General features: G+C 42.5%; 1 protein-coding gene across 1 annotated transcript; it reads right to left on the bottom strand.

Moving 5' to 3' along the window:
• ACAT2 (acetyl-CoA acetyltransferase 2) lies at nucleotides 1-24,459 on the bottom strand. Its single transcript, XM_073672760.1, has 9 exons — nucleotides 24,256-24,459; nucleotides 13,651-13,785; nucleotides 13,089-13,270; nucleotides 9,094-9,211; nucleotides 8,628-8,771; nucleotides 8,303-8,425; nucleotides 4,460-4,614; nucleotides 977-1,087; nucleotides 1-638 (listed from the first exon to the last, which is right to left on the bottom strand). Exons 1-9 carry the CDS (start codon nucleotides 24,308-24,310, stop codon nucleotides 465-467), a joined length of 1,197 nt encoding a protein of 398 aa, XP_073528861.1. The 5' UTR covers nucleotides 24,311-24,459; the 3' UTR covers nucleotides 1-464.
• Nucleotides 24,460-25,222: the final 763 nt, after the last annotated feature.

The raw sequence follows: 25,222 nt of genomic DNA, 5'->3' as shown, positions 1-25,222 counted from the left end.
TTAAGAGGAATGCAAAATACTTTATTAAAATGGCAGAAATTAATACAAAGAATTTGGGGTTTGACTTAATTTTTATCGCTTGTGTTATATGCTGAATCTAAAAGACAAAAATCAGACAAAAAGGATGTTTACTGAGAACTGTCATCGAAAACTAAACAGGACTTTAATAAACTAATTGAAATGTACTTGCATTAATGCAAGTGTTTTGTGCGCATTCTAATGCCATCTATAATTTTAAAATCGTAGTGCAAGTGAGATAACCATGTCCCTCCTTACTGTAATAAACACCATTCTGCTCCCTACGCATGATGCAGTTCAAATGGTAAATTAATAAAAACAAAAATATTAAGGAAATAAGCAGAGGAAAAAGTAATTGATCTTGGCGGAATGTATTTGTTCTCAAGGCACTTGTATTTTCCATGGGAACAAGTGCCTTCTGAAGTGAAGTGTTCAGAATTGAATGCTTAGCTTGTTCTTTCAACACACATGGCAATGCCCATGCCACCACCAATACACAAAGCAGCAACTCCTTTCTTCCCACCAGTTCTCTGTAGTGCATAAAGAAGAGTGACCAAAATACGACAGCCAGACATTCCAAGAGGGTGACCAAGTGCTATAGCTCCTCCTTGTATGTTAACCTGCAGAGCAACCAAAAAAAATGAAAATATACATGGTTAACATAATATGCTACAGTGCCATGTATATCAAAATAGTACCTTCAAATTGCACCTAAATAGCAAATGCTGATCTAAATTGCGCAGATTCACATAGGTGAAAAGTGTAAAGTGTTGGCCAAGAGCTTATGTTGTTCAGTGGGCTGCTATTGGAAAGCAGATAATGCAAGTTGTACTTTTCCATTAATAGTGTTCTTTGCGGCATCATAGGGGTCTGAGCACTCAATAGAGCCTTTTCATTGTGGAAACCAGCACTGATCAGAGTTCACCATTTTACTTACATATTCTGTAAAATAACTAACCTTATCGGGGTTCAGTCCTAGTTCTTTAACAATTGCTATTGCTTGTGCAGCAAAAGCTTCATTAATTTCAAATACATCCACATCATCCAGGCTCCATCCTGCTTTTTCAACCTGGAAGATACACCAAGCACAGTTCTATGTGAGGCATTGATAGTTATTGCATAACTGGTTGATGTAATGATGACATCACTCAACCTCTTGCCTCTACAGTCAATTTTCAAGTTTACATTGTTCAGAATTGTCAAACATGTGCATGGAAAATGTGGTTTAGACACACTGGGGCTCAGAAGGGAGGGGATCATTTGGATTTGGGAGTGCAGAATTCGCTGGATTTCTTTAAGGGGGAGAGGACCCATAGCGCTTTTCCAGAGCCTTTGTGCTACCAGTAACGTGGAATTGCCCTATATTTCCGATAACAGATGACGGACCCAAGTGGTGACTTGCTTTTTTTTGTGGATTGAGTTGAAGCTTTTATTAGGAACGTTTTACATAACATTTAGGATCACAATTATCTGGCGCTCTATGCTGAGCACTGATATCAGGGTTTCCATCTAAATCTCTGAATGACGTGAAAGGTGAAACCCCTGATGGAACCATTCACTATAACAAGGCAGCAGACTTACTCTGGGATTAGTCTGTTCAGCAGTGTCCTTCTTTGCAGAGGTGCACAAAACTGTGGCTGATGGCGCTTTTATACATGCCATCAGCCACCGGATCACAGGTCAGACGGCAGGTGAAGAATTGGTTTTTATTTTATTATTTTTACACAGTTACTCGTGCGGTATATATAAGTGATTAGACTGTATTCTTTGGGTCAGGAGCGAATACAGCGATACTAGGTTTATATCGGGTTTTTATGTTTGGCTGTTACAGAGGCATTTTATTGCAAACAGGGCTGTGGAGTCGGTAAGCCAAACCTCCGGCTCCCTCATACATGGCTCATGTTTAAGTGATAAATTTACTGTAGCACAGATTCATCTCAGCTAAAAGTCTAGACCCTTAGATCAGGAATAGGACAGACATTTATAGGACATTTCATAACTTTCCCAAATTCTTATGAAAAAATATTCCCCACAAACTGCATTGAATTACTATACCCAATTTATTATATATTTTCACAGTCGGAGTCGGTCCATTTTATTCCGACTCCACCAAAATGGGCTCCGACTTTACAGGCCTGATTGCAAAACCCCGTATTTAGACAGTTATTTTTCCATATTTCGGCCGACAGTCACGTAAGGGCTTTTTTTTTTTTTTTTTTTGCGGTATCAGTTGACATTTTTATTGGTACCATTTTCGGGCACATGACATTTTTTGATCGCTTTCTATTTAGATTTTTGGTGGGAGGCAGAATGAATAAAAACCAGCAATTCAGGAATGAATTGTTTTGTTTTTTTTTGTTTATTCTGTTCCACGTGTGGTAAAATTGATAAGTCAGCTTTATTTTTCAGGTCAGTATGATTACAGCAATACCACATTTATATCATTTTTTTTATGTTTTGTCGCTTTTACACAAAAACTTTTATAAGAAGAAAGAATTAGAATTATTTTTGCATCGCTTTATTCTGGGAGCTATAACTTTATTTTTCCGCTGATGGAGCTGTATGGCGGTTTGTTTTGTTGCGGGAAAGACGGACGTTTTCAGCTATACCATTATTTTTATTTACATTTCTCTTTTTGATTGCATTTTATTGCACTTTTTGTTCGTCTGTATGATGAAGCATAGTTTTTTGTCTTGTTTTTTACGGTGTTCACTGAAGGGATTAACTAGTGGGACAGTTTTTTATAGGTTGGGTCGTTCTGGATGCGGCTATACCAAATGTGTACTTTTTTTTACATAAACAAATGTATTAGATACATTTTTTTGTTCTTTATTTGGGGATTTTTTATTTTTTTTTATATTTTTATATATTTTTTTTTACTTTGTCCCACTATGGGACACCACCCTCCCTGCCCTGATCTGATACTCTGCAATGCTTCTGCAGAGCATCAGATCAGCATCTGACAGGCAGGGAGGAGTGTCAGCTACTGCTCTCTGAGCAGGAGCTCACAGGCCACCTTTCCTGAAGGACCCCGCGGCCGTGGGTCACCATGGAGACCATCAACACAAGGCGAACGCATTGTGCTGATTGGAGCAGACAGCGGTCTCACTCCTTCTGCAATGCTCCTCGATGTCACTGTCACTATTGGCAGCAGCATCAGAGGGGTTAATCGTCCGCGATCAGTGTTAGCACCGATTGTGGGCGTTGCTGCAGGTTGTCAGCTCTCATATAGAGCTGACACCAGCACTCGACGCTCAGAGTGAACCCGCCCGATCACGGTGCCGTATATATACACGGCAGTTTACAGGAAGGAAACTCCAAAGGCGCCATATATACAGTGCATGTCGGGAAGGGGTTACGAAAAAATTACATTCTAAACACACAAAAACAACTATTTTTTTCTGACAAATTTCCAAGACCTGTAACGTTTTTTATTTTTCTATCAATTCAGCTGTGCGAGGGCTTGTTGTTTTTTTTGCCTGAGAAGCTGTTTTATTGATGCCAGTTTGGGGTAAATTTGAAGCTTTCATTGCTTTTTATTGCCTTGTTTGAGGAATAGTAACCAAAAAATTTAATTCTGGCATTTTTTATTTTTCTCTTTATGGCATCTATTGTATGGGTTAATTTTATAATTTTGACAAACTATTTTTTTGGACGTGGGTATGTCAAATATTTTATTAGGGTTAATGAAGGTGATTCACATTTTTAAAAACTTTCTTTAGTCAATTTAGGGGACTTGAATATAGTAAAAATCGAGGTCTGCCATGAAGCTCAGCCTATGACCACGGCCCCACTATCAGTATTTGGTCAGTATTCGGTCAGTATTTTTTCTCAGGAGTGGGAGACAAAACCAGGAGTGGGTGATAAATGCAGAATTGGTGACTTGTTTCTATTATACCTTTTCTCTGATTGTTCCTCACCTGGTTTTGACTCCCACTCCTGAGAAAAAATACTGACCGAATACTGATAATGGGGCTGTGGCCGAAGACTGAGCTTCACAGGAGTACCAAGATGGCAGCAGAGGTACCTTCTGTAGGCTCCCAGCTGCCATTGTAGCCAGTCAGGCATGAACACCAGCAACCCCCCCATTTAAATGTTGCTACCAGAGACTGGCAGTAGTATTTAAATGGTTAACAGCAGCAATTGGGGTTCAGCTGTTAGCCGACATATGTCGGCTATGCAATATAACTGGCATCAGACATACCTGGAAAGAGCTTGTTGCATAGTCTCTGCCTTTATCGCTTATATTGATTTCTGTGAACCCTGTAAATATCCCTTTTAATTAGTTTTTATGGCAGTTAATTCTATAATTTTACATAAACCATTATTTTTAAACACTTCAAACATCTCACTGAAGCAGTAATGATAAATTGGGCTTCCGGATTACTGTTATTTATTTGAATTAATAATTGGGGGGAAAAAACAAACAAACAAAACTTACAGCTTTTTTAATAGCAGGAATTGGACCAACTCCCATAATAGATGGATCCAAACCAGCTTGAGCAGTGCAGACTATCTGTGCCATGGGTAAAAGATGTCTGCGCTGTGCTTCAGATTTCTTCATAAGTATAACCGCTGCAGCTCCATCATTTATACCTGAGAAGAGGCCGGGCTTTACTAGTAATAATCATTGTTGCAGAAATTATAAGAAGGACTGGAAACACATTACACTATGCAGCTCTGATCCTACAAAAATAAGTGACAGCTTTTATTTACCATTTTTTTTAAATTAACTATTTGGGTCAGAATGCACCGTTACTGATGTATATACCATAATGCTTAAATGGCTTCCCATTGTAGGTAGCCTAACCCCCCCTAAAAAAAAAAAAAGAGGACTTCAGAATAGTACTTGCCCAGAGTGGCAATATGGCCAAGCAGTGGTCGGCGATGCGATACTTCTACACTGATGCTTGTACTTAGACATCACCACAGTCAAACTGGATGGCATATCCAGCCTTCTCATTCACCATATACCCATGAATATTTTCATCTACATCACGGCAAAATAAAATCCCAATCTTAGTGGAAGACTTGAGGCAGATGCAAAAACTCATTGGTTACACTCAAATCTTGTTACTAAACAAACTAAAAATTGTTAATAGTAAGATTGTAATCACCGGACAGAATGCTACAACTAAAGTTAATAGAGAACTTGGGCTCATCCTCCTTTCCTTTTCCAACAGGTCCATTAATAAGTCTAGAATTTATTAATTTCACAAAGAAATAGCATCTTCAAATCAGGTACCGTGATCACACATGTATAATTTCAGATGTCATTAGTCCCTAATCAATAGTCGTGCACCATTTCTATGCTACAGAGCACCACTTCTCTATTGCACCAGGCACTTTGTGCTAGTTTCAGCTTGGACAAGTTGAGGAAACAAGTTCAATATTCAATCTTTCCCTCACTGACCTGAACTGGTACATCAGGAGTCTAAAACATGTTGTTTTTGCCTTGATGCAAAATTTTTAATGTACCTGGAATCTTTTAATCTGTACTAATTGGTGAAGTTTTTTATCCAATGGCTGGATACCTTCATTTGCTTTCTACACATTACAGAGCACATAAGTACTCTTTAGAGCACTCGGGAGCCACACATGTCTCGCAGGCCTAGGATGTGTGGATTGCGACTGTCTGCCAGCTGAGTACATTAGCACTAGGTCTAGCAAACAGCTATAAAAAGAAGATCGCCAGATGGTAAGTTTTGTGGGCAGCCCCACACAGTAGATCAGACCAGAATGTACATAAACAGGCAGGGAAGATATACACACGTGGTCAAAATTGTTGGTACCCCTCATTTAATGAAAGAAAAACCCACAATGGTCACGGAAATAACTTGAATCTGACAAAAGTAATAAATTAAAAATCTACGAAAATTAACAAATGAAAGTTAGACATTGCCTTTCAACCCTTCTTCCACAAAATGTAAAAAAAAATTACTGTAATCAAACGATTCCTGTAACTGTCAATGAGACTTCTGTACCTCTCGACAGGTATTTTGACCCACTCCTCATGAGCAAACTGCTCCAGTTGTCTTGTGTTTGAAGGCTGCCTTTTCCAGACGGTTATTCTCTTAAATGAGAGCACATACGGCCAACTGATCGAAGACAGTGTGGTGGAAGGGCTTGACGAGAGAATACAGAATGGCGATAAAGTGGGAACACCTGGATGTATACTACTTACAATGGAAGGGAGGGCAGGCATGGCACACAATCTTGGTGTGCTTTCTGTAGGTGGACATTATACTGGTAATGAAGAGGCTCTGGGTGTCACTTCTCAGGGGGCTCCGAATGTGGCATGCAATAATCTCACAGACCTGAATGTGGCCCTCAAGGAAAAGGTTATTTACACATTTGTAACCATTAATTTTATTGTTCCAATACACTTAAAATAGAAAATGAGGGTGTGCGCTTTGGCTGCAGAGCTGGAGGGTTGCTCCGAGACCAAATCCTGTGAAGCAGAGAGCAATCTGTGAGACTCCTCCTCTTCTCGTCATCTAAACTGAAGACCAGTCAGCACCTGTGCCTATTGCCCATTTCAGACATTTAACTGTTAAATTAACTGTTGATTCTAAATTAACTGTTACTAGTTTATGAATGATTGCTTAGTTGTATGGATAGACAATCTGGCTCTCCAAGTTTGGCATGATTCTAAAAAGCTTCTGCGGTTTAATGCTATTGCCTTTCCCTTTGACACAATCTGACCCTTCCACCTTTAAATAGTTCCAGATCCTCACTTGTGCATTGCCCAGGAGGGTGGGTAGAAATTTGGGCGACGTGTACAATAATAAATAATGTACTTTGTTCATTGGCAAATTTGCAGAAGACCTTGGTCTCCCACTCTTGTACAGGTTTTAGGTACTTTCAGCTGAGACATGCCTTGAACGCACAGTTCAATACAACCCACCATCTTCCTCCTTTGCATTCTTAGAGACCAGGGCTTTAAAGGGCTGATCTCTTCTCTCTATACGCATCTCTTGTTTACCAAGGTTTGTTCTTCCCCAAAGACAGTGGAGGAGAGATGGAGAGACCCAATTCTTTTATAGGTCGGTGGATGACTGGTAGAATGTGATTTGTTCACATCTTGTTGTCTCACCTGTAATTAACAATGAGCTGATCCAGGGTCGGCTCCAGGTTTTTGTGAGGCCTGGGAGAAAGAGTCTCAGTGGGCCCCTTTAACACATACCACGATTCATGATGCACAGATACCGCAGAGAAATATAGATATAGTACAATGCCGAAGATTTCACTTCTTACATTACATGAGTGATATCTATTGTAAATTCTACAATAGCTCAGAAACCGGTGAATCCTCACAGCGCACAGTGCAGACCGGACAGTATAGTCCTCCATACAGTATTATGGGCTCCACATAACGCTTCATGCAGAATACTGGCCCCCATATAAACGCGCCATGCACAATACTGGCCCCCATATAAAATGCGCCATGCAGAATACTGGCCCCCATATTAACGCTCCATGCAGAATACAAGCCCCCATATAAAACGCGCCATGCAGAATACTAGCCCCCCTATAAAACACGTCATGCAGAATACTGGCCCTCATATAAACGCCCCATGCAGGCTGGGCCTCCATATAAATGCCCCATGCAGGCTGGGCCCCCATAAAATGCCCCATGCCTCCATACATTAGCAAATTGAGGGCCCTGGTTATCACTACTATTTCATAAGAGAAAGTTATCTTTCACAAAGGGGATGCCCAGCTGAATTTCAAAAAGTCTGGGGTCTTTGGATCAATAGTCTCCTAAACCTTGACACTCAACTATCGCAGTAGTTACATTTCCTTCTTGTTGTGTTCCTGTTTTTGTGTTTTTTTTCCCCTTTCTTCTTCTTCTTCTTCTCACCTTGAAGTCTTGTAAACCTGATACCAGCACTCTTCTTGCATTTTGCTCATGGTTTAGGTCTCATAATTGGTCCTGATGTATTATCGATCTGAAGAGTACTTTATATTTTTCTGCTCCATGTATATGTTCTCCCAGGCTGCAATAACAGGACTAAGAAATAAATCCTGGGTAGTCATACTTTGCAGTCATAGGGACATCCATTTCTTTATTAATACCGTACATATGGTATGTTAGCAAGAATTGTAACAATGGATGTGCTCAACCCCAGTTCTAGATATGTGCACAAGGATTGTGTAAATATTACTTTTGTTTGGATACTTTTGTTTTAAACTTTCTATGCTGAAACATAAAACTACAGGATTTTCATGGAAATAGACCCCAAATTGTGCAGCAAGTACTGGTATTGACAACAATACTAACCTGAGGCGTTAGCTGGGGTTACAGTACCAGTCCCATCCTTCAGAAAATAAGGTTTTAATTTTGCCATTCCCTCTAAACTGCTTCCATGTCGAGGAAACTCATCAGTTGTGACGATCACAGGGCCTGTAAAGATTGACATGGAGAGAATACCGTTACATTTGTTATGCACCATCTATATATTTTCCAAATATTAGAAACTTAAATACATTAACCATATTGCTATGGTCATGCAGGGTATGTTGGATAATTGCACATGGGATCACTTAGGTATATTATAACACCTTAGATAAGCACCATTTCACTACCGATTCACACTGCTGTCTACCTTTTCTTGAAGGAACTTCAACAGGTACAATCTCTTTGTCAAAATGTCCCTCTTTCTGTGCAGTTTCGGTCCTTCTCTGAGATTGGACAGCCAGCAGGTCCTGCTCCTCTCTGGAGATTTTCCACTGTTTGGCCACATTTTCAGCTAAAAAGAAAACATATCTATTAATAACTGTAAAAATTATTAACTCTGGTAAGGCATCATTCACATGTTTTTTCGTTCTCAAACACTTGTGTGCTGAATCCATTTTTAGTCGGTGTGACCTTTTTTTTGTATGGAAAAAATAAATAAAGTATAGAAGCTTTGAAATACCAACTGTTTAGTGAAAAATATCACTCACTTGACACATAGATGATATCTATAACAAGTACATGAGCCATCCAGGAAAGACATGCATAGAAGACTAAGAATAATGGACGGCCTTAGTTGGAAAATATGTAAACAATTTACAGTACAAAAGTCTTACCAGTTACCCCCATATGATACTTGTAAAATGCATCATTAAGGCCATCACAAAGGACACTATCCTGCAATGACACATCCCCAGCTTTCACACCTGCTCGCATGTGCACTATATGAGGAGCCTGAAAATACAGTTAAATAGATGAAAACACAGCAATTATATAGGAAATGGCTTAGTATGCACATGTAAAGTAATACTGTTCCTTCCACTGACTGGTGAACCTTGATGTCATCATAATTATTTATTTTACCACAAGTGTATTTCTAGTGTATCGGCATACATATACACTATGTCATTAGAACAGTTATTAAAATTAGTTATTTTATAGCACTCTTTATTTTGGGGTGTTATACATATGAAAAAGATGCAAACATTTACAGTTTAAAAAAGGTGTCCATCACAGCACAAATTAACCAATTAAAATAAATTAGTGCCTATCTGCATGGAGCAATAACAGATTCAGTATAGAAGAGATACAAGGTCATAAGAAAAAAAAATTATATACACTGCTCAAAAAAATAAAGGGAACACTCAAATAACACATCCTAGATCTGAATCAATGAAATATTCTCATTGAATACTTTGTTCTGTAGAAAGTTGAATGTGCTGACAACAAAATCACACAAAAATCATCAATGGAAATCAAATTTATTAACCGATGGAGGCCTGGATTTGGAGCCACCCTCAAAATTAAAGTGGAAAAACACACTACAGGCTGATCCAACTTTGATGAAATGTCCTTAAAACAAGTCAAAATGAGGCTCAGTATTGTGTGTGGCCTCCACGTGCCTGTATGACCTCCCTACAATGCTTGGGCATGCTCCTGATGAGGTTGCGGATGGTCTCCTATGGGATCTCTTCCCAAGCCTGGACTAAAGCATCCGCCAACTCCTGGACAGTCTGTGGTACAACGTGACGTTGGTGGATGGAGCGAGACATGATGTCCCAGGTGTGCTCAATCGGATTCAGGTCTGGGGAACGGGCGGGCCAGTCCATAGCTTCAATGCCTTCATCTCGCAGGAACTGCTGACACACTCCAGCCACATGAGGTCTGGCACTGTCCTGCATTAGGAGGAACCCAGAGCCAACCGCACGAGCATATGGTTTCACAAGGGGTCTGAGGATCTCATCTCGGTACCTAATGGCAGTCAGGCTACCTCTGGCGAGCACATGGAGGGATTGTGCGGCCCTCCAAAGAAATGCCACCCCACACCATTACTGACCCACTGTCAAACCGGTCATGCTGAAGGATGTTGCAGGCAGCAGATCTATCTCCACGGCGTCTCCAGACTCAGTCACGTCTGTCACATGTGCTCAGTGTGAACCTGCTTTTATCTGTGAAGAGCACAGGGCACCAGTGGCGACTTTGCCAATCCTGGTGTTCTGCGGCAAATGCCAAGCATCCTGCACGGTGTTGGGCTGTGAGCACAACCCCCATCTGTGGACTTCGGGCCCTCATACCACCCTCATGGAGTCTGTTTCTAACAGTTTGTGCAGACACATGCACATTTGCAGCCTGCTGGAGGTCATTTTGCAGGGCTCTAGCAGTGCTCCTGTTCCTCCTTGCACAAAGGTGGAGGTTGCGGTCGTGCTGCTGGGTTGTTGTCCTGCTACGGTTCCCTCCACGTCTCCTCGTGTACTGGCCTGTCTCCTGGTAGCGCCGCCAGCCTCTGGACACTACACTGACAGACACAGCAAACCTTCTTGCCACAGCTCGCATTGATGTGACATCCTGGATGAGCTGCACTACCTGAGCAACTTCTGTGGGTTGTAGAGTCCGTCTCATGCTACCACGAGTGTGAAAGCACAACCAACATTCAAAAGTGACCAAAACATCAGCCAGAAAGCATTGGTACTGAGATGTGGTCTGTGGTCCCCACCTGCAGAAACACTCCTTTATTGAGGGTGTCTTGATAATTGCCAATAATTTCCATCTATTGTCTATTCCATTTGCACAGCAGCATGTGAAATTGATTGTCAATCAGTGTTGCTTCCTAAGTGGACAGTTTGATTTCACAGAAGTTTGATTCACTTGGAGTTATATTCTGTTGTTTAAGTGTTCCCTTTATTTTTTTGAGCAATATATATAATAAAATTTATTTCATTTTTTTCTACTATAGTAAACGAGAACCACATACAACATAAAACACTGAAAGTTTACGCCGAGAAGGTGCGATACAAGCAGGGGGGGCCAGGAGGTAATGTCTTTCACTAGATCAAGTCTTTCTGTTTTGTTTTACTAGTTATTCAGCAATGCTCCTGATTTTTCCAGGTTATATGGGCCATGTATGCTTTCTGCTATAATATGAATCATTCCATTTATATATTACCATCATGGAGCATTGTTTTGTATAAAAAAATTAGTATGTATATGAACCTTGATTTACCTCCTGCTACATATTTTTGTGGTGCCATCTTGTGGTTTCTCACTTTTATCAGTTTTTAATGTTTCATATTTTGTACTGATGTAATTAATAAACTTTCAATGGTTGTTATATGTGGTTCTCGTGTACAATTTTTTGTATGATCCTGTAAACGTTATTTACAGTACATAACATACATAAATCCACATACATACATATATATATATTATATAAATCCACATACATACATACATACATATATATATATATATATATATATATATATATATATATATATATATATATATATATATATATATATATATATATATATATAAATAGAACTGACCAGCACATCCTAAATGTGAACAGGTGCAAGCTGCAGAACTGCATAAGATATATGAAAAGAAAGCGCAGCAGCACTCCATTATGGCCAAGATACACAAAGACAATAAAAACATTTGATATCAGCTGTGTTATTACTCAATGAGCTTTACTTACAAAACATGGAGGTTCTTAGCGCATAAATTGGCCAATTCATGTGTGCCCATCAACCGCTGCAAGGTGACCTCCCATCTGATGGGTACTACTCTGCCTACATGCCTCTCTTGGGCTACAAGCCTATAACTCTGGACAGAACATGTCACTTCTGGGCTGAAACACCTACAATTTGGGCTGGTAGAATAGAATATACATCACCTGCTGTATATTCTATTCTACCAGCCCAAATTGTAGGTGTTTCAGCCCAGAAGTGAGTATATCAAATGTTTTTATTGTCTTTGTGTATCTTGGCCATAATGGAGTGCTGCTGCACTTTTATATATATATATCAGATACAATACAAAATTAAAGCACCACGCCAGCGTTTTATTTATTTTTTTATTGCTGCACTGGAGTGGTGCTACTAATGTAAGTTCCCTGTCCCCAGTCTTATATTTACTCCATCTTTTACCAGAGTCGCTACAGTCGGTCTCCAGCAGTTTGAGATCTGCTGGGTTGCTCAAGTCTTTGCTCGGCGATCCGGAAGTCTCAAAACAATGAGTATACCAGACCCTCGTTCTGGCTCTCATAGACTTGCATTGAGAGCTTGTGACCCTTACTTCTGACAGCCAATCAGTTAAAAGTTGCGGCCACAAGATGACACCGCAAGACCGAAGAAGCGATGGGAACAGCTGAAGATGGCAGCTGGTAAGTATAACACTGGGTGCAGTGCACGGACCTTAAATTAGTAGAACCACTCCAGCGTTACAATAAAAAAAAAAAAAAAAAAAAAAAAAAAAACCTTTGGAGTGGTGCTTTAAATGTATGACAGACTGGGACACATCAGTGAAAAAAAAACAATCACGAAAGAAGCCTTTTTCCTATACCAATTTGGAAGTCCGTAGAAAAACAGCTTTTGATGGCAGCCTGCAGTTGTGATATATTGGTCATTTCTCCGCAGACTGGATTAATGTTGGTCTGCTTGGCCGCATCAGGCCTACACTGATGTTGATTCAAAAGTCACTTCATATATCCATACCTTGTACCGAAGCACAAAGATGAAACTTTACACCTCCTAATGGTAAAAATATCCTTATACATTTAAATATCTATAATAATTTGTATATTTTTTCTGAATGTCACATATATTCTTACCTGACTCATGTTCTCCATACCACCTGCCACCACTATATCAGATTCTCCAGTTAATATAGCCTGACTGCCAAGGCTAACAGACTTTAAGCCAGACCCACAGATCATTTGGCAACTCCACGCTGGAGTAGAGTAGGGGATTCCAGCGCCCACACTGGCTTGACGAGTAGGGTTTTGTCCAGTACCTACAATATAGATGTATACATTTTGTATATATAATAAAAAAATAACTAATTAAGCCAACACCAATACAATTTTCACCCCACCACCAAGTATACTGCTGGTCATCATTTAATAAAGTCACAAAAATTGTATTAAGTTGCAATGACATGTTTACTAGTCAGCAGATTCATTCATGTGGCTAAATAGTACAATAATTCTGAATCATAATATGGGGTACACTTCAGTACACCCCTAGAAATTGTGTCACTATAGACTTGTACAATATGGGTCTGTAATGTGACAAGGGGTAGGAATACTAATTCTCATTCAGCTTCAGGCTGTAAATGTCTCGATGGAGGCAGTGACCAATTATGTGAAAGATAATCAATATGCAACCACATACCTGCAGTTAAAACATGGCCGAATATTACTTCTGAGATCTCATCTGCCTTAAGATTGGCTCTCTTCAGAGCTTCTCTGATCACAACTGTACCCAGGGCATGTACAGGTAGTGTTGACAGGGCTCCATTAAATGTACCTACAAATGAAAAAAAACTCAGGTCATTAGCAACAAATAATTATATGATTATTCATCCAGTAAAAGAACGTTTCACTAATTCATTTCACACCAAATATTTCTCCTTGAATTGAGTTTGCGGTACCCTATCCCCACAGCTTGAAACACCAAGGTTACTTACCGGTAGCCGGTTTTTCCAGAACCCAAGACAGCACACCTGAGAGAGAGATCCACCCACCAAGGACAGAAAACCTACTGAAATAAAAGGGTGGCACCTCTACCCCCGCATCAGTTGGGTTACAGAGCATGAGAGGACCTCCATAAAAAAATTGTATACATAATGAACACCACATGACACAATCTATAGTGCACACCCATATGGTGAGAAAGGATGGGGAAATGTATGGGTGCTGTCATGGGTTCTGGAAAAACCGGCTACCGGTAAGTAATCTTGGTGTTTTCCCTTCACCCATGACAACACGCATAAGAGATTTTTGGAGGACTGAAACATCTTAGGGAGGGACCACCGCTTGCAGCACCCTTCCCAGCAGCCCGACCGAAGGTCAAGTCCGCAGAGGAGGATAGATACAGTCTATAATGCCTAAAGAAGGTAGATGGTGAGGACCAGGTAGCGACCTTACGGATTTAATCAATTGATACCTCCGCCTTTTCTGCACAGGAGGTCGCTATAGCCCTGGTGGAGTGAGCCTTGATGCCCTCAGGAATGGGAGCACCACTAGCAGAGTAGGACAAACTAATGACCTCCCTGATCCACCTAGCAATGGTAATTTTTGATACCCCGTATCCCTTTCTGCTACTCTGAAAAGCTACAAACAGGGACTGGGCTTTCCTCCACTGACTGGTCATAGACAAAAACTCTAACAGTGTTCTTCTAACATTTAACCTATGAAATCTTTCCTCCCCTGGATTCCTAGGGTTATTACAAAAGGAGGGTAATATGATTTCTTGGCTCCTATGGAACTTTAAGGCTACCTTGGGAAGGTAGGCCGGATCAGGTCTCAGTATAACCCTATTCTTACATCAAATACCCATTAAAAGATAACCTTTAATAGTTTCAATTAAAACCCAGCCTAAAACTCACAACAAATACTGGACAACACAAAAAAGACATAGGAGATGGGCACGTGATCCAAACCTATCAATACACAATCTTAATAAACCAGCTATAGTATCCCATATCCCAATGAATAAAATCACAGGAACAACTACTAGCTAATACTTAAATGGGGCCTATCCAGATATAGTGGTAATGGATCACAATGACACAGTACACCAAAGGGAATACATCCAATGTGTCACAGCTGTACACAATGATGAAAAACCATGCACATCAAGTGCACACACTGGATTTACACATCTATCCCATTCAAAGGGAAGAACATCTCTGATTAATTATTAATTTATAGAATTTTCAGGAAGGAACTATAGTTAAACATTAATAGTGCCCTAGGTACTTCCCCAAATTGGGGCATAGTAACCGGTATTCCTGCACACACGATATAATTTATTAAACAATGAAAAACATCAGATATATGTAAATAGTGATATACCTTCCAAAAAATGATTCCAGAGAGATGTGAAACCCTTTGTACACCAAAGATTCCCTTAATACAGTGTATTTCGGGGATATCGCATCCCCTATATTCAAAACACACAATATAATATATGTTGCCTTAACCTAGGGCACAGTGGCAGATAGTCATAGCAAATACGATATATATAGAATTGGGGTAGTTGTATATGATTAACAATACACTTCAAATCCCTACCAGAGTATTAGGAAAGTGTACGAAGATGTTACTTAATTTTGGTAATGCAGGAATCCTGCCTCCCCAACAGGTTAAGGGTTCCATATTCTTCTCGACGCGTTTCCCCGTTTGGTTATAGGTTCATCAGGAGAAAAATATATAAATGAAAAGCACTGATACGGTGTCCTGCTGATGTATTGCAGTCTAATTCATGTTGCTGCTCGTCCCTTATATATATATCCCACCATATGTAATACAATTCCAATCACTTCCCTATTCACGGGCATACCAAGCCAGTATCCTCAATACCAAATTTGTCTCCACTACCTATAATGCGCATGTCTGCCGAGGATCATCCACTAGAGGTGCTGTTACTAGACTGCGCACGCACGGGCGCCATGTCAGTGATTAGCCGCGGAGCAAACATCTCCTCACATCACATCCACTCTAGACTACAGGTGTACTGCGCACGCGCAAGTATAATGCCGACGTCCGGACCGGAACACTGGCCGCGCCTCAGTATAACCCTATCCTCATATCTGTGTACAAGGAGAGCATATGGACAGGGCCTGTATATCGCTCACCCTGCAGGCTGATGTTAGTGCCACCAATATAATGGTTTTAAGGGTAAGGAACAAAATCGACAACTCCTGTAGAGGTTCAAATGGGTCCTTGGTTAATGCCTCTAGTACCAGATTTAGATCCCATGGGCGAACTCTTGGGATTGTGACTGGCCTGGACCTGCCACAGTGTTTTACGAATCATAACACCCACTTTTTGGCCGCAAGATTGCAGTTGTAATTCAGGCTGATACCTGAATCTTGAGGGTACCAGTCGCTAATCCCAGCTCAAACCCTGACTGTAGGAATTCTAGAATGGGACCCACTGGAGCCTTTTCCCCTAAAGGCCACCCTGAAAATGCTAGAACTTTTTTCCACATCCTGCCGTACATCCTTGCCATCATCGGCTTCCTACTTTTTAACAAGGTGGAAACTAAACCTGGTGAGAAACCTTTCCGACTCAGTAATGCCCTTTCAAATTCTATGCTGCTAGATGGAAGACCTTCACTTGAGTATGGAATACTGGGCCTTGAGTAAGAAGGTCCGGGATCTCCGGCAGGATCCATGGATTTGACACTGACATCGCCCTCAACAGGGAAAACCATGGTCTTTTTTTCTTCTTCCGGGATCTCACACAAAACCTGCATTTTTTTTCCTCAGGCCCAAGATCTGTCTCTAAGGCTAGTTGATCTTCCAATGACTTCTTGTGGGGCGTCACTATGAAGGTTTTACGCGGCAGATAGTAAAATTCTATTTTCAGACCTTCCCTTACTACATCCAGAACCCAGCGACTGGGAGAGATGTTCTCCCAGGCCTGGATAAAGAGGGAAAGTCTTCCTCCTACTGGTAGCCTGGTGTCATAGTGAGGACTTTTTGAAAGTTGAATAGGGACCACCAAACATAAATCCAGCCTCCTTCCTACCTTTAAACTCCCACTTCCTTCTATCCTTCGGATGACATCCACTATTATTTTTTTTCCTCCGAAAGGAGGATGTCAGCTGCGGGCCTCTGATAGGCCGGCGGCTGACACTGGTATTGCTGTGCAGAGAGCCGGTCTCTGTGCGGCAATACACTGCATTACAGCGCTGATATCGGCGGCTGCTGGAGAGAGCCGCGATCGTTACGAGGTCTGTGCCTGCGGGCCGCAAGAAGCAGCCGGAGGGGCCGCATGCGGCCCGCGTGTTTGAGACCCCTGGTATAGAGCATAGTTTATTTTTTGACCGCAGATCTCCCGGACAGCCCTTGAGCCACAAGGCACATCTTGCTGCATTTGATAACCCCGCAGACCTGGCTGCTAGCTTCACTGAGTCTGCAGATGTGTCCTCCAGGAATGCTGCGACTCAATGTAACAGGGACATGTTGACTAAAATGTTACCCCTTGGGGTTTTGACCTTGAGCTGTTCCTCCATTTGTTGCAGACAGATTATAAGAGAGCGGGCTGTACAGGTTCCAGCAATCGCTGGCTTCAGACCCCTTGCTGCTGCCTCCCAGGCGTGCTTTAGATATCCATCCGCTTTCTTATCTAGCGGCTCTCTAAGCACCCCGGAATCCTCAAAGGGTAGGGCCGATCTTTTCAACGATTTAGATACTGCCCCATCCATCCTAGGGACCTTATGCCAAATTTCTGAGTCCTTTTCCTCAAAAGGATATCTCCTTTTTGAGGATGAGGGCAAGGCACCATTTTTTTTCCACTCTTTATTAACGAGCGCTTGGATTTTACTATTAACCGGAAAGGCTCGCTTTTTCCTATCCTCCAACGTTCCGAACATCACATCCTCAAGGGATCTAGATGTTTTTTCATCTTTTAGGCCCATTGTCGATCTTATGGTTTATACTAGCATATCCGTCTCCTCCACCGGAAAGCATGGTCTGACCCCCATGTCACTGTCCAAGGAGGATATGGACTCACTATTGTATTCTCTGATAGTGGAGAATCGTCAGAATCAGTGGAGACTTCCCTAAGTCTTATCTGCCCTTTTTTTAATAGGGTTTTTAGGGAGCTTCCCACCTCATCCCTGATAACGGATCTAAGACTTGTGGTATAGTCTGTATAGTCTTCACTGATTATTTTGTGGATGCAGTCTGACAAGATTCTTCTGCCAGTCCACTGCTAGCAGGGTTTTACATAGAGGAGGAATAGAGAGTGTGCCCTTAGTGCTAGCTTTTCAGGCTCCTAGCAATTTAAACAAAGACAAGGGCCCTATTAAAATGGTGACATTCACGAAGATCACTCACCACCCGCTGCCACTTTAAGGGTACCGGATTAGGAGGCTGTTCTGCGAAACATATGGCATGCCGTATGGACAGCTAAGAGTCCTGCGACCTTCCACTCCTCTGGCTGGGACGGCTGCCCCCTTTACTATGACAACTCTGATGTTGAGCTGGAGGTGACTGCTGCTGCTGTTTCTGGTCCTCCATGGCAGAAGAGAGCTTGAGCATAAGTGCTGTTCTTGTGGACTGTTCCCCTTTTTAAGGAGGATCAACAGCGATTTTCTACGGTTCCGCCTTCATCGGTCCCAGCTGATAGTCTCCACCCGTCTGTGCAAATCAGAACGCGCTATATCCGCACGCGTCCCAGCCGGCATTTTTTGCCTAGGGTGCCGCTATTTTCTTCTGGCACGTCCCCTCTGACATCACTCAGGCACGCCCATTCCCAGTGTGTCTTGCGCCCGTGACGTCAGCGAAGCACGCCGATACCGAAAGCGCGTCCCCGCCACCCCATCTCCGTTTCTGCCACCTGCACGTTCATCAGAGCCGCCACTGAACACGTGAACTGCACTTCCAGTACACTGAAGGCAGGGACATAGCCTGCTCTTTCGGACACTGGTACAGGGCTTGGTAATGAAAATTTTTCTTCCATCTTTACCACTGATTCCAGCACAAGATTTCCATCAAGGACAGAAAGCAAACTGATGCAGGGGAGAGGTGCCGCCCTTTTGTTTCAGTAGGTTTCCTGTCCTTGGTGGGTGGATCCCTCTCTCAGATGGTGCCTTCATGGGTGAAGGTAAAACAAGCCATTCACATTGGCATATTTCTGCTCTTAGGTTGTATTTACAGATTGTTTCCACAGCGCAAAATATAGACAATGCCGTCTGAAGATCTAGCTATTTTATTATTATTCTTTTTATGGGCACAATGTGTGATCTCAGCTTTAAAGAGAATCAATCAGTTATATTTCAAGCTGATCAGGGCTCATTTATGGCCCTTTTACACAGGTCAATACAAACTGTATGTGGATAGTACGATCATTACTTCTGTCCCATACAACAAGCATATTGTAGGCAATACAGCATAGGAAAATGCCAGAATAAACTATCCACTCAGAAAATGAACAAGCGATTTGCTCGTTTGGTGGCTGCCCATGTTGCATACTATTTAAAGTTGAAAGTAGGCATAAGCTTATCGACTACAACCTATACCCTAATGATGATGATCCAGAGGCAGGGAAAAACTCCATGAGGCAGATGCTAATTTTGGGGGTGGGGAGGAATTCCTTCCAGACTCCACGAACAGCAATCAAACTAGTTCCTGGATCAATGTCCCATCACAGAATCGAATGCCCATAATCTGTAATATTTATCGAGAAAGGCAACCAGGCCCTCCTTGTACTTTTGTAGCAAATCAACCATTACAACATCACGTGGCAGAGAGATCCAAAGTCTCACTGCTCTTAGGCTGTGTGCCCACGATGCATTTTTTAAGCATTTCCACAGCGACAAAAACGCTTAAAAAAACGCATGGTAGAAGGCCTGCAATGTTCCCCAATGATAATCCGCATGTGCTGTGCACATGCTGCGGAAATTTCTGCTGCGGATTATCATTGCGGAAAAAAAAGCAGCACTACCAATTATTTTGCGGAAGTGCTGTGTTTTCGCTGCCATTGACTTGCATTAGAACGCGCCAATTCTGCAAGACTGCATCTGTACTTGCGTAATTGGCGCGTTCTAATGTGCAGATGGTACCCGGGTGTGGAGGACAGGAGACTCTCCTCCACACCCAGGTACCCTAAAAGCTGTAAAAAAAAAGAATAAAATAAAAAATAAAGATTATATTCACCTTCCGACGGCCCCCGGACTCATTCCCTGTGCTTGCCTACAGATCGAGCAGGACCTGCGGTGACGTCACAGTCATGTGACGGCAGGTCCTTCAGTACAGCGTACCGCAATCTGCCAGCAGCCAGCACAGGAGCGCAGCAAGACTGCAGGGGCCATCGGAAGGTAAGTATAGGTTTATTTTTTATTTTTTGACATTCTCTCAGGTCACACTATATAAATCCATGCTGACCGAGTTGTCAAGCATTTTCCAAGTGATGCTAAAATCGAAACGCTCAGGAAAAAATAAGGAGCATTTCTGCATTGTGGGCACATAGCCTTACAGTAAAGAATCTCTGCCTGTACGAGTATAATTAAACTTTCTTTACTCCAGTTGCGGCTTGCCTAGGTGTAAAAAGATCACCAGATAGACATCCCTGTACTGGACCCTCATATACAGGTGCATCTCACAAAATTAGAATAGCATCAAAAAGTTAATTTATTCCAGTTCTTCAATACAAAAAGTGAAACTCCTATTATATAGTGTCATTACAAACAGAGTGATCTATTTCAAGTGTTTATTTCTGTTAATGTTGATGATTATGGCTTACAGCCAATGAAAACACAAAAGTCATTAACTCAGTAAATTAGAATACTTTATAAGACCAGCTTGAAAAATGTTTTTAACATTTTGAGTGGCGTTGTAAGTGTACGTGGCATGCAGAGACCAGCACCATCCCTGAAGTGACGTGTCAGTGCGCTCTCCTGACGGCTCGTTACTTCTGATCAGAGCCGGCCGGAGAGCGCAGTATCACTGTGCATAGTGCACAGGGACAAGGAGAAAGCAGATGCCAGACACTTCTGATGATGTCTTAGGCTGCGTGCCCACTTTGCTTTTTTGCCGCGGAATTTCCGCAGCGAAAACACTTAACAAATGCTTGGTAATACATGCCCCATGGTCCCCAATGATAATCCGTATGTGCTGTGCACATGCTGCAGAAATTTCCGCTGCGTATTATCATTGCGGAAAAATCGGCAGCATGTCCATTAATTTTGCGGACACGCAGCGTAATTGCCGCCATTGACTTGCTTAATATCCACATGACTACATGTGCACATGCGATTATTAAACGATTCAGTGTGCGGATGGTACCCAGGTCTGGAGAAGAGGAGACTCTCATACAGACCCGGGTACCATAGTACCTGTTAAAAAAAGAATTTTAAATAAAAATTAAAGATTATACTTACCTTCCGATGGACCCGGTCTCCTCTGTTGTGCATCCGGTGTGTTGGGCGGCTCGCGATGGTCTAAAAGGACCTTCCATGACATCATGAAAGGTCCTTTCACACCACTGCGAGCCGTACAAGAGACCGGACGCAGCGGAGAAAAGACCGGGGGCCATCGGAAGGCGAGTATAATCTTTATTTTTTATCATTCTTATTAACTTGGTCACACTATATAAATCCATGCCGGTTGCATGGATTTATATAGTGTGACCAAGCTGTCAAGCACTTTTCTAAGTGATGCTAAAATCACTTGGAAAAGCGCTTGATAACCCGCATGCAGAAATGCATGCAAAAACGCTTGACAAGCGCTTCTACCTGGCAGGAAAAACGCATGTAAAAATCAGCATGCGTTTTTCCTGCCAGGGAGATACGGAAAAAATCTGCAGCATTTCTGCATCGTGGGCACTTAGGCTGTTATGTGAGACATTCCGCCTCATGGCTGCATAGCAGAGCCGACTGGGTGTCTTAGGACCCAGCAGCACCCACTCTCTTCCTTCCTCCAGTGATCACATGACTGCCGGGTCCGGCTTCCTATTACTGTATATAGAGTGGTTGTTCAGCACGTGTATACAGCAATTGGGAAGGCAGGGGTGGTAATAATCAGTCTCTGCCTTCTGGGGAGACAGGCCGTGTCTGACAGATGCTTTAGAATGTTATTACAGAGCAGAACGCAGATAATCGCTTCCCACAGCGGCACCTTGGAGTCACTTATTGGCTGCAGCCAAGTAACACAACCATGTCTTGTCCCCTTCCAGAATAGCAGCGCTGATATTACCAGAACGGCGCCGCTGTGGGAGGTGAGTAACTATTGTTTTTATTTTAATTGGGGTCCTGAATTGATTAGGCAGGGGTTATCTAGTAGTGGATAACCCCTTTTTCAGACAGTGTGATTATTTTGAGGTTATTTGACTGATTGATTGACCTGTCACATGACTAAATGACGTCATGGAAGGTCCTTTTAGATCATCGCGAGCCGTACAAGAGACCAGACGAATTGGTGAAGGAGACCGGGGGCCATTGGAAGGTAAGTATAATCTTTATTTTTATTTTAAATTTTTTTTTTTTTACAGGTACTATGGTACCCGGGTCTTGATGAGAGTCTCCTCTTCTCCAGACCCGGGTACCATCTGCACACTGAATAATATCTGCATGTGTACATGTAGTCATGCGGCTGTTAAGCGATTCAATGTAAGTCAATGGCGGCAATTACGCTGCGTGTCCTCAAAATTACTGGACATGCTGTGTATTTTTCCACAATGATAATCCGCAGCAGAAATTTCCGCAGCATGTGCACAGCAGATGCGGATTATCATTGGGGGCCATGGGGCACGTATTACCAAGAATTTTTTTAAGCGTTTTTGCTGTGGAAATTCCACAGCAAAAAGTTTGAAACATGAATAGTGGGCACACAGCCGTAAAGGAAAAATCACGTAAAAAAAAAGTATTTAAATGTTGAAATGCCCTCCTCCTCCAAAAGGTCTTTTATTATCCTATGTGGGGCACCATGTGTAAAATATGAAAAAATAAACAAAAATCAGGAAAAAAAAACAGGAGTTAAACTAGCCGCTGCTAAAGCAAGTTGCTGTGACTAGCCGGACTCCAGAGAAAGAATTGTTACAGAAAGGGTACGTGGCATTTTGTGGTCCTTTGTGAAAAGTGAAACACTATTGATTTTCCCACATATTACAGACAAAAAATAAAAGATAAGAATATAAAAATTCTGCCCCCGGTATCACAGAAAATGATGCAAAAATCATTTAAATATCCAAATGAGGAAAAACCAAAACTGACAACATCGCATGTATGAAACAAGTCAGGAACGGGTGGGAATGGCCCGGGCTGTAACTGGTTAAGAGAAGGGGGTTGTGATCAGCGCATCACTGTGTGATCACGGCCCTGAGTTATCTCACGCGCCACACTTGTGGGACAGAACCTTACGCGGACTTTTCACCCCGAGGTATAATGACGTCACGTATGGGCCGTTACTGGGTAAATAATTGGCCACTTTCTACATCACTGTTCCGCATTGGACACCGGCCGCAGCCTCCCAGCACCGCGCTATCTGCGGAGTGACACCTGCAGCCGCTCGGCCACTGACAGGACTGAGGTGAGAGATGGTCCAACAGCCACAGCCAATCAGAACACAGCCGCACCACTGATCCGAGCACCGGCCAATCACATAGTCACTACCACACATGGGTCTACGCAAACAGCCAATCAGCAGCAGGGCTTAGGGAAGCTGACGGACTCCAGTTTTGATTCCACAACTAAAGAGAATGAATATTCATGCGCTGGTCACAGACAGTGTGCAAGTGGCGCTCAGCACCGCACCTCGTACAGTACGTGTGACAGCCGGCTGCACTACACAGAAGTAGTAATGGCTGACCCCAACACAAAACATCTACCAGCGGCCAGCAACGTGACAGGGGGCGACATGACAGCGGCATCACAAGGCTACAGAGCCACCCCGGACCGGACACCACAACCATCCCAGCAGGAATGGCCTCAGGACTCTTCCTGCCGATGTCCTGCGCTGTGCCCTGTGAAAAGGAAAGAGTTAAATGCTGTGCCCTGTGAAAAGAAAAGAGTTACATGTTGTGCCCTGTGAAAAGGAAAGAGTTAAATGCTGTGCCCTGTGAAAAGAAAAGAGTTACATGTTGTGCCCTGTGAAAAGGAAAGCGTTAAATGCTGTGCCCTGTGAAAAGGAAAAAGTTAAATGCTGTGCCCTGTGAAAAGGAAAGAGTTAAAAGCTGTGCACTCTGAAAAGGGTTAAAACAATACTATGATGAGTATGTGACTATGGAGACATCTATCACAGTCCGCAGGGTGGGACTCTGGCATTACCTATAGGAGTGCGGACCGCTGCCACAATCACCACCGGCTCCTGGGTTGAACTCATCTTCCAGGCTGAACTCTCTGCTCTTCTCTTCTCTTCCCTTCTTTGCTCTGCTCTGCTCTTCCCTGCTCTGCTCTGCACTCTGACTGCTGACTTGCTCTATGCTTTGTGTCTTCCTGAATGACAGCATAGATGCCGAAAAGAAGGAAACTGCTCCACCTGCTGGCATGGAGGAGTCGAGCCTTTTAACCCCGACATTACAATGTAGTTTGTTTTTTTCTGATAACATTGAAGGAGTATTCCCATCCCAAGATCCTATCCCAATATGTAATAGGTGTAATAATATTAGCAAATGCCTCCGATTAGAAATGTAGAATAGTTCTTGTGATTCGCCATGTTGCTTACGCCATGTGCAGGGCATTGCAGTAGCTTAGGTATGAATGGTTACGACCACATGTATGTATGTAAATTGCGCAGTCCGGTCTGATAGGTGAATCTAGATTGCGATCAGTGCTTCCCGATCCCCTCAAACACCACTTCTTCTATCTGGATGGAAGTGGATGATGTCTCTTCGTTATCCACACAGTACTGAAGTCTTGTGCCGCCGCAGTGGAATCAGGCCGGGAGTGTGAAGTCACCAGCCCTGGCCGCTCAATAGTGCACAGTGAGGCGCGCCTGTGCAGACCTCTGATTCCACTGCGCAGGTGCGAGACTTCGAGCACCATGTGGATGACGTAGAGACGTCAGCCACTTCCATCTTAATAGGAGAGGATGCGTTTGAAGGGACCAGTGCGGCGCTGATCACAATCTGGATTCGCCCATCAGACCGGACAGCACTATTTGCATGTATCGCGGAACATGTATAAAAGACGTTTTCGGAGGTATGCAGGGGCACCTTTGAGGATATAAAAGGGGTTGTAAGAACCCAGTTCACTTGATCTTAAAAGTGATTTTTTTTTAAGTGAAAATACTGGT

The sequence above is a fragment of the Phyllobates terribilis genome, unplaced genomic scaffold, assembly GCF_046119375.1.
Source record: "Phyllobates terribilis strain yellow unplaced genomic scaffold, ASM4611937v1 Scaffold_3__8_contigs__length_932513732, whole genome shotgun sequence".
In the NCBI taxonomy this organism is placed as follows: domain Eukaryota; kingdom Metazoa; phylum Chordata; class Amphibia; order Anura; family Dendrobatidae; genus Phyllobates; species Phyllobates terribilis.
The sequence above is the reverse complement of the archived record's forward strand: the minus strand, read 5'-3'. Positions and strand labels throughout refer to the sequence as shown.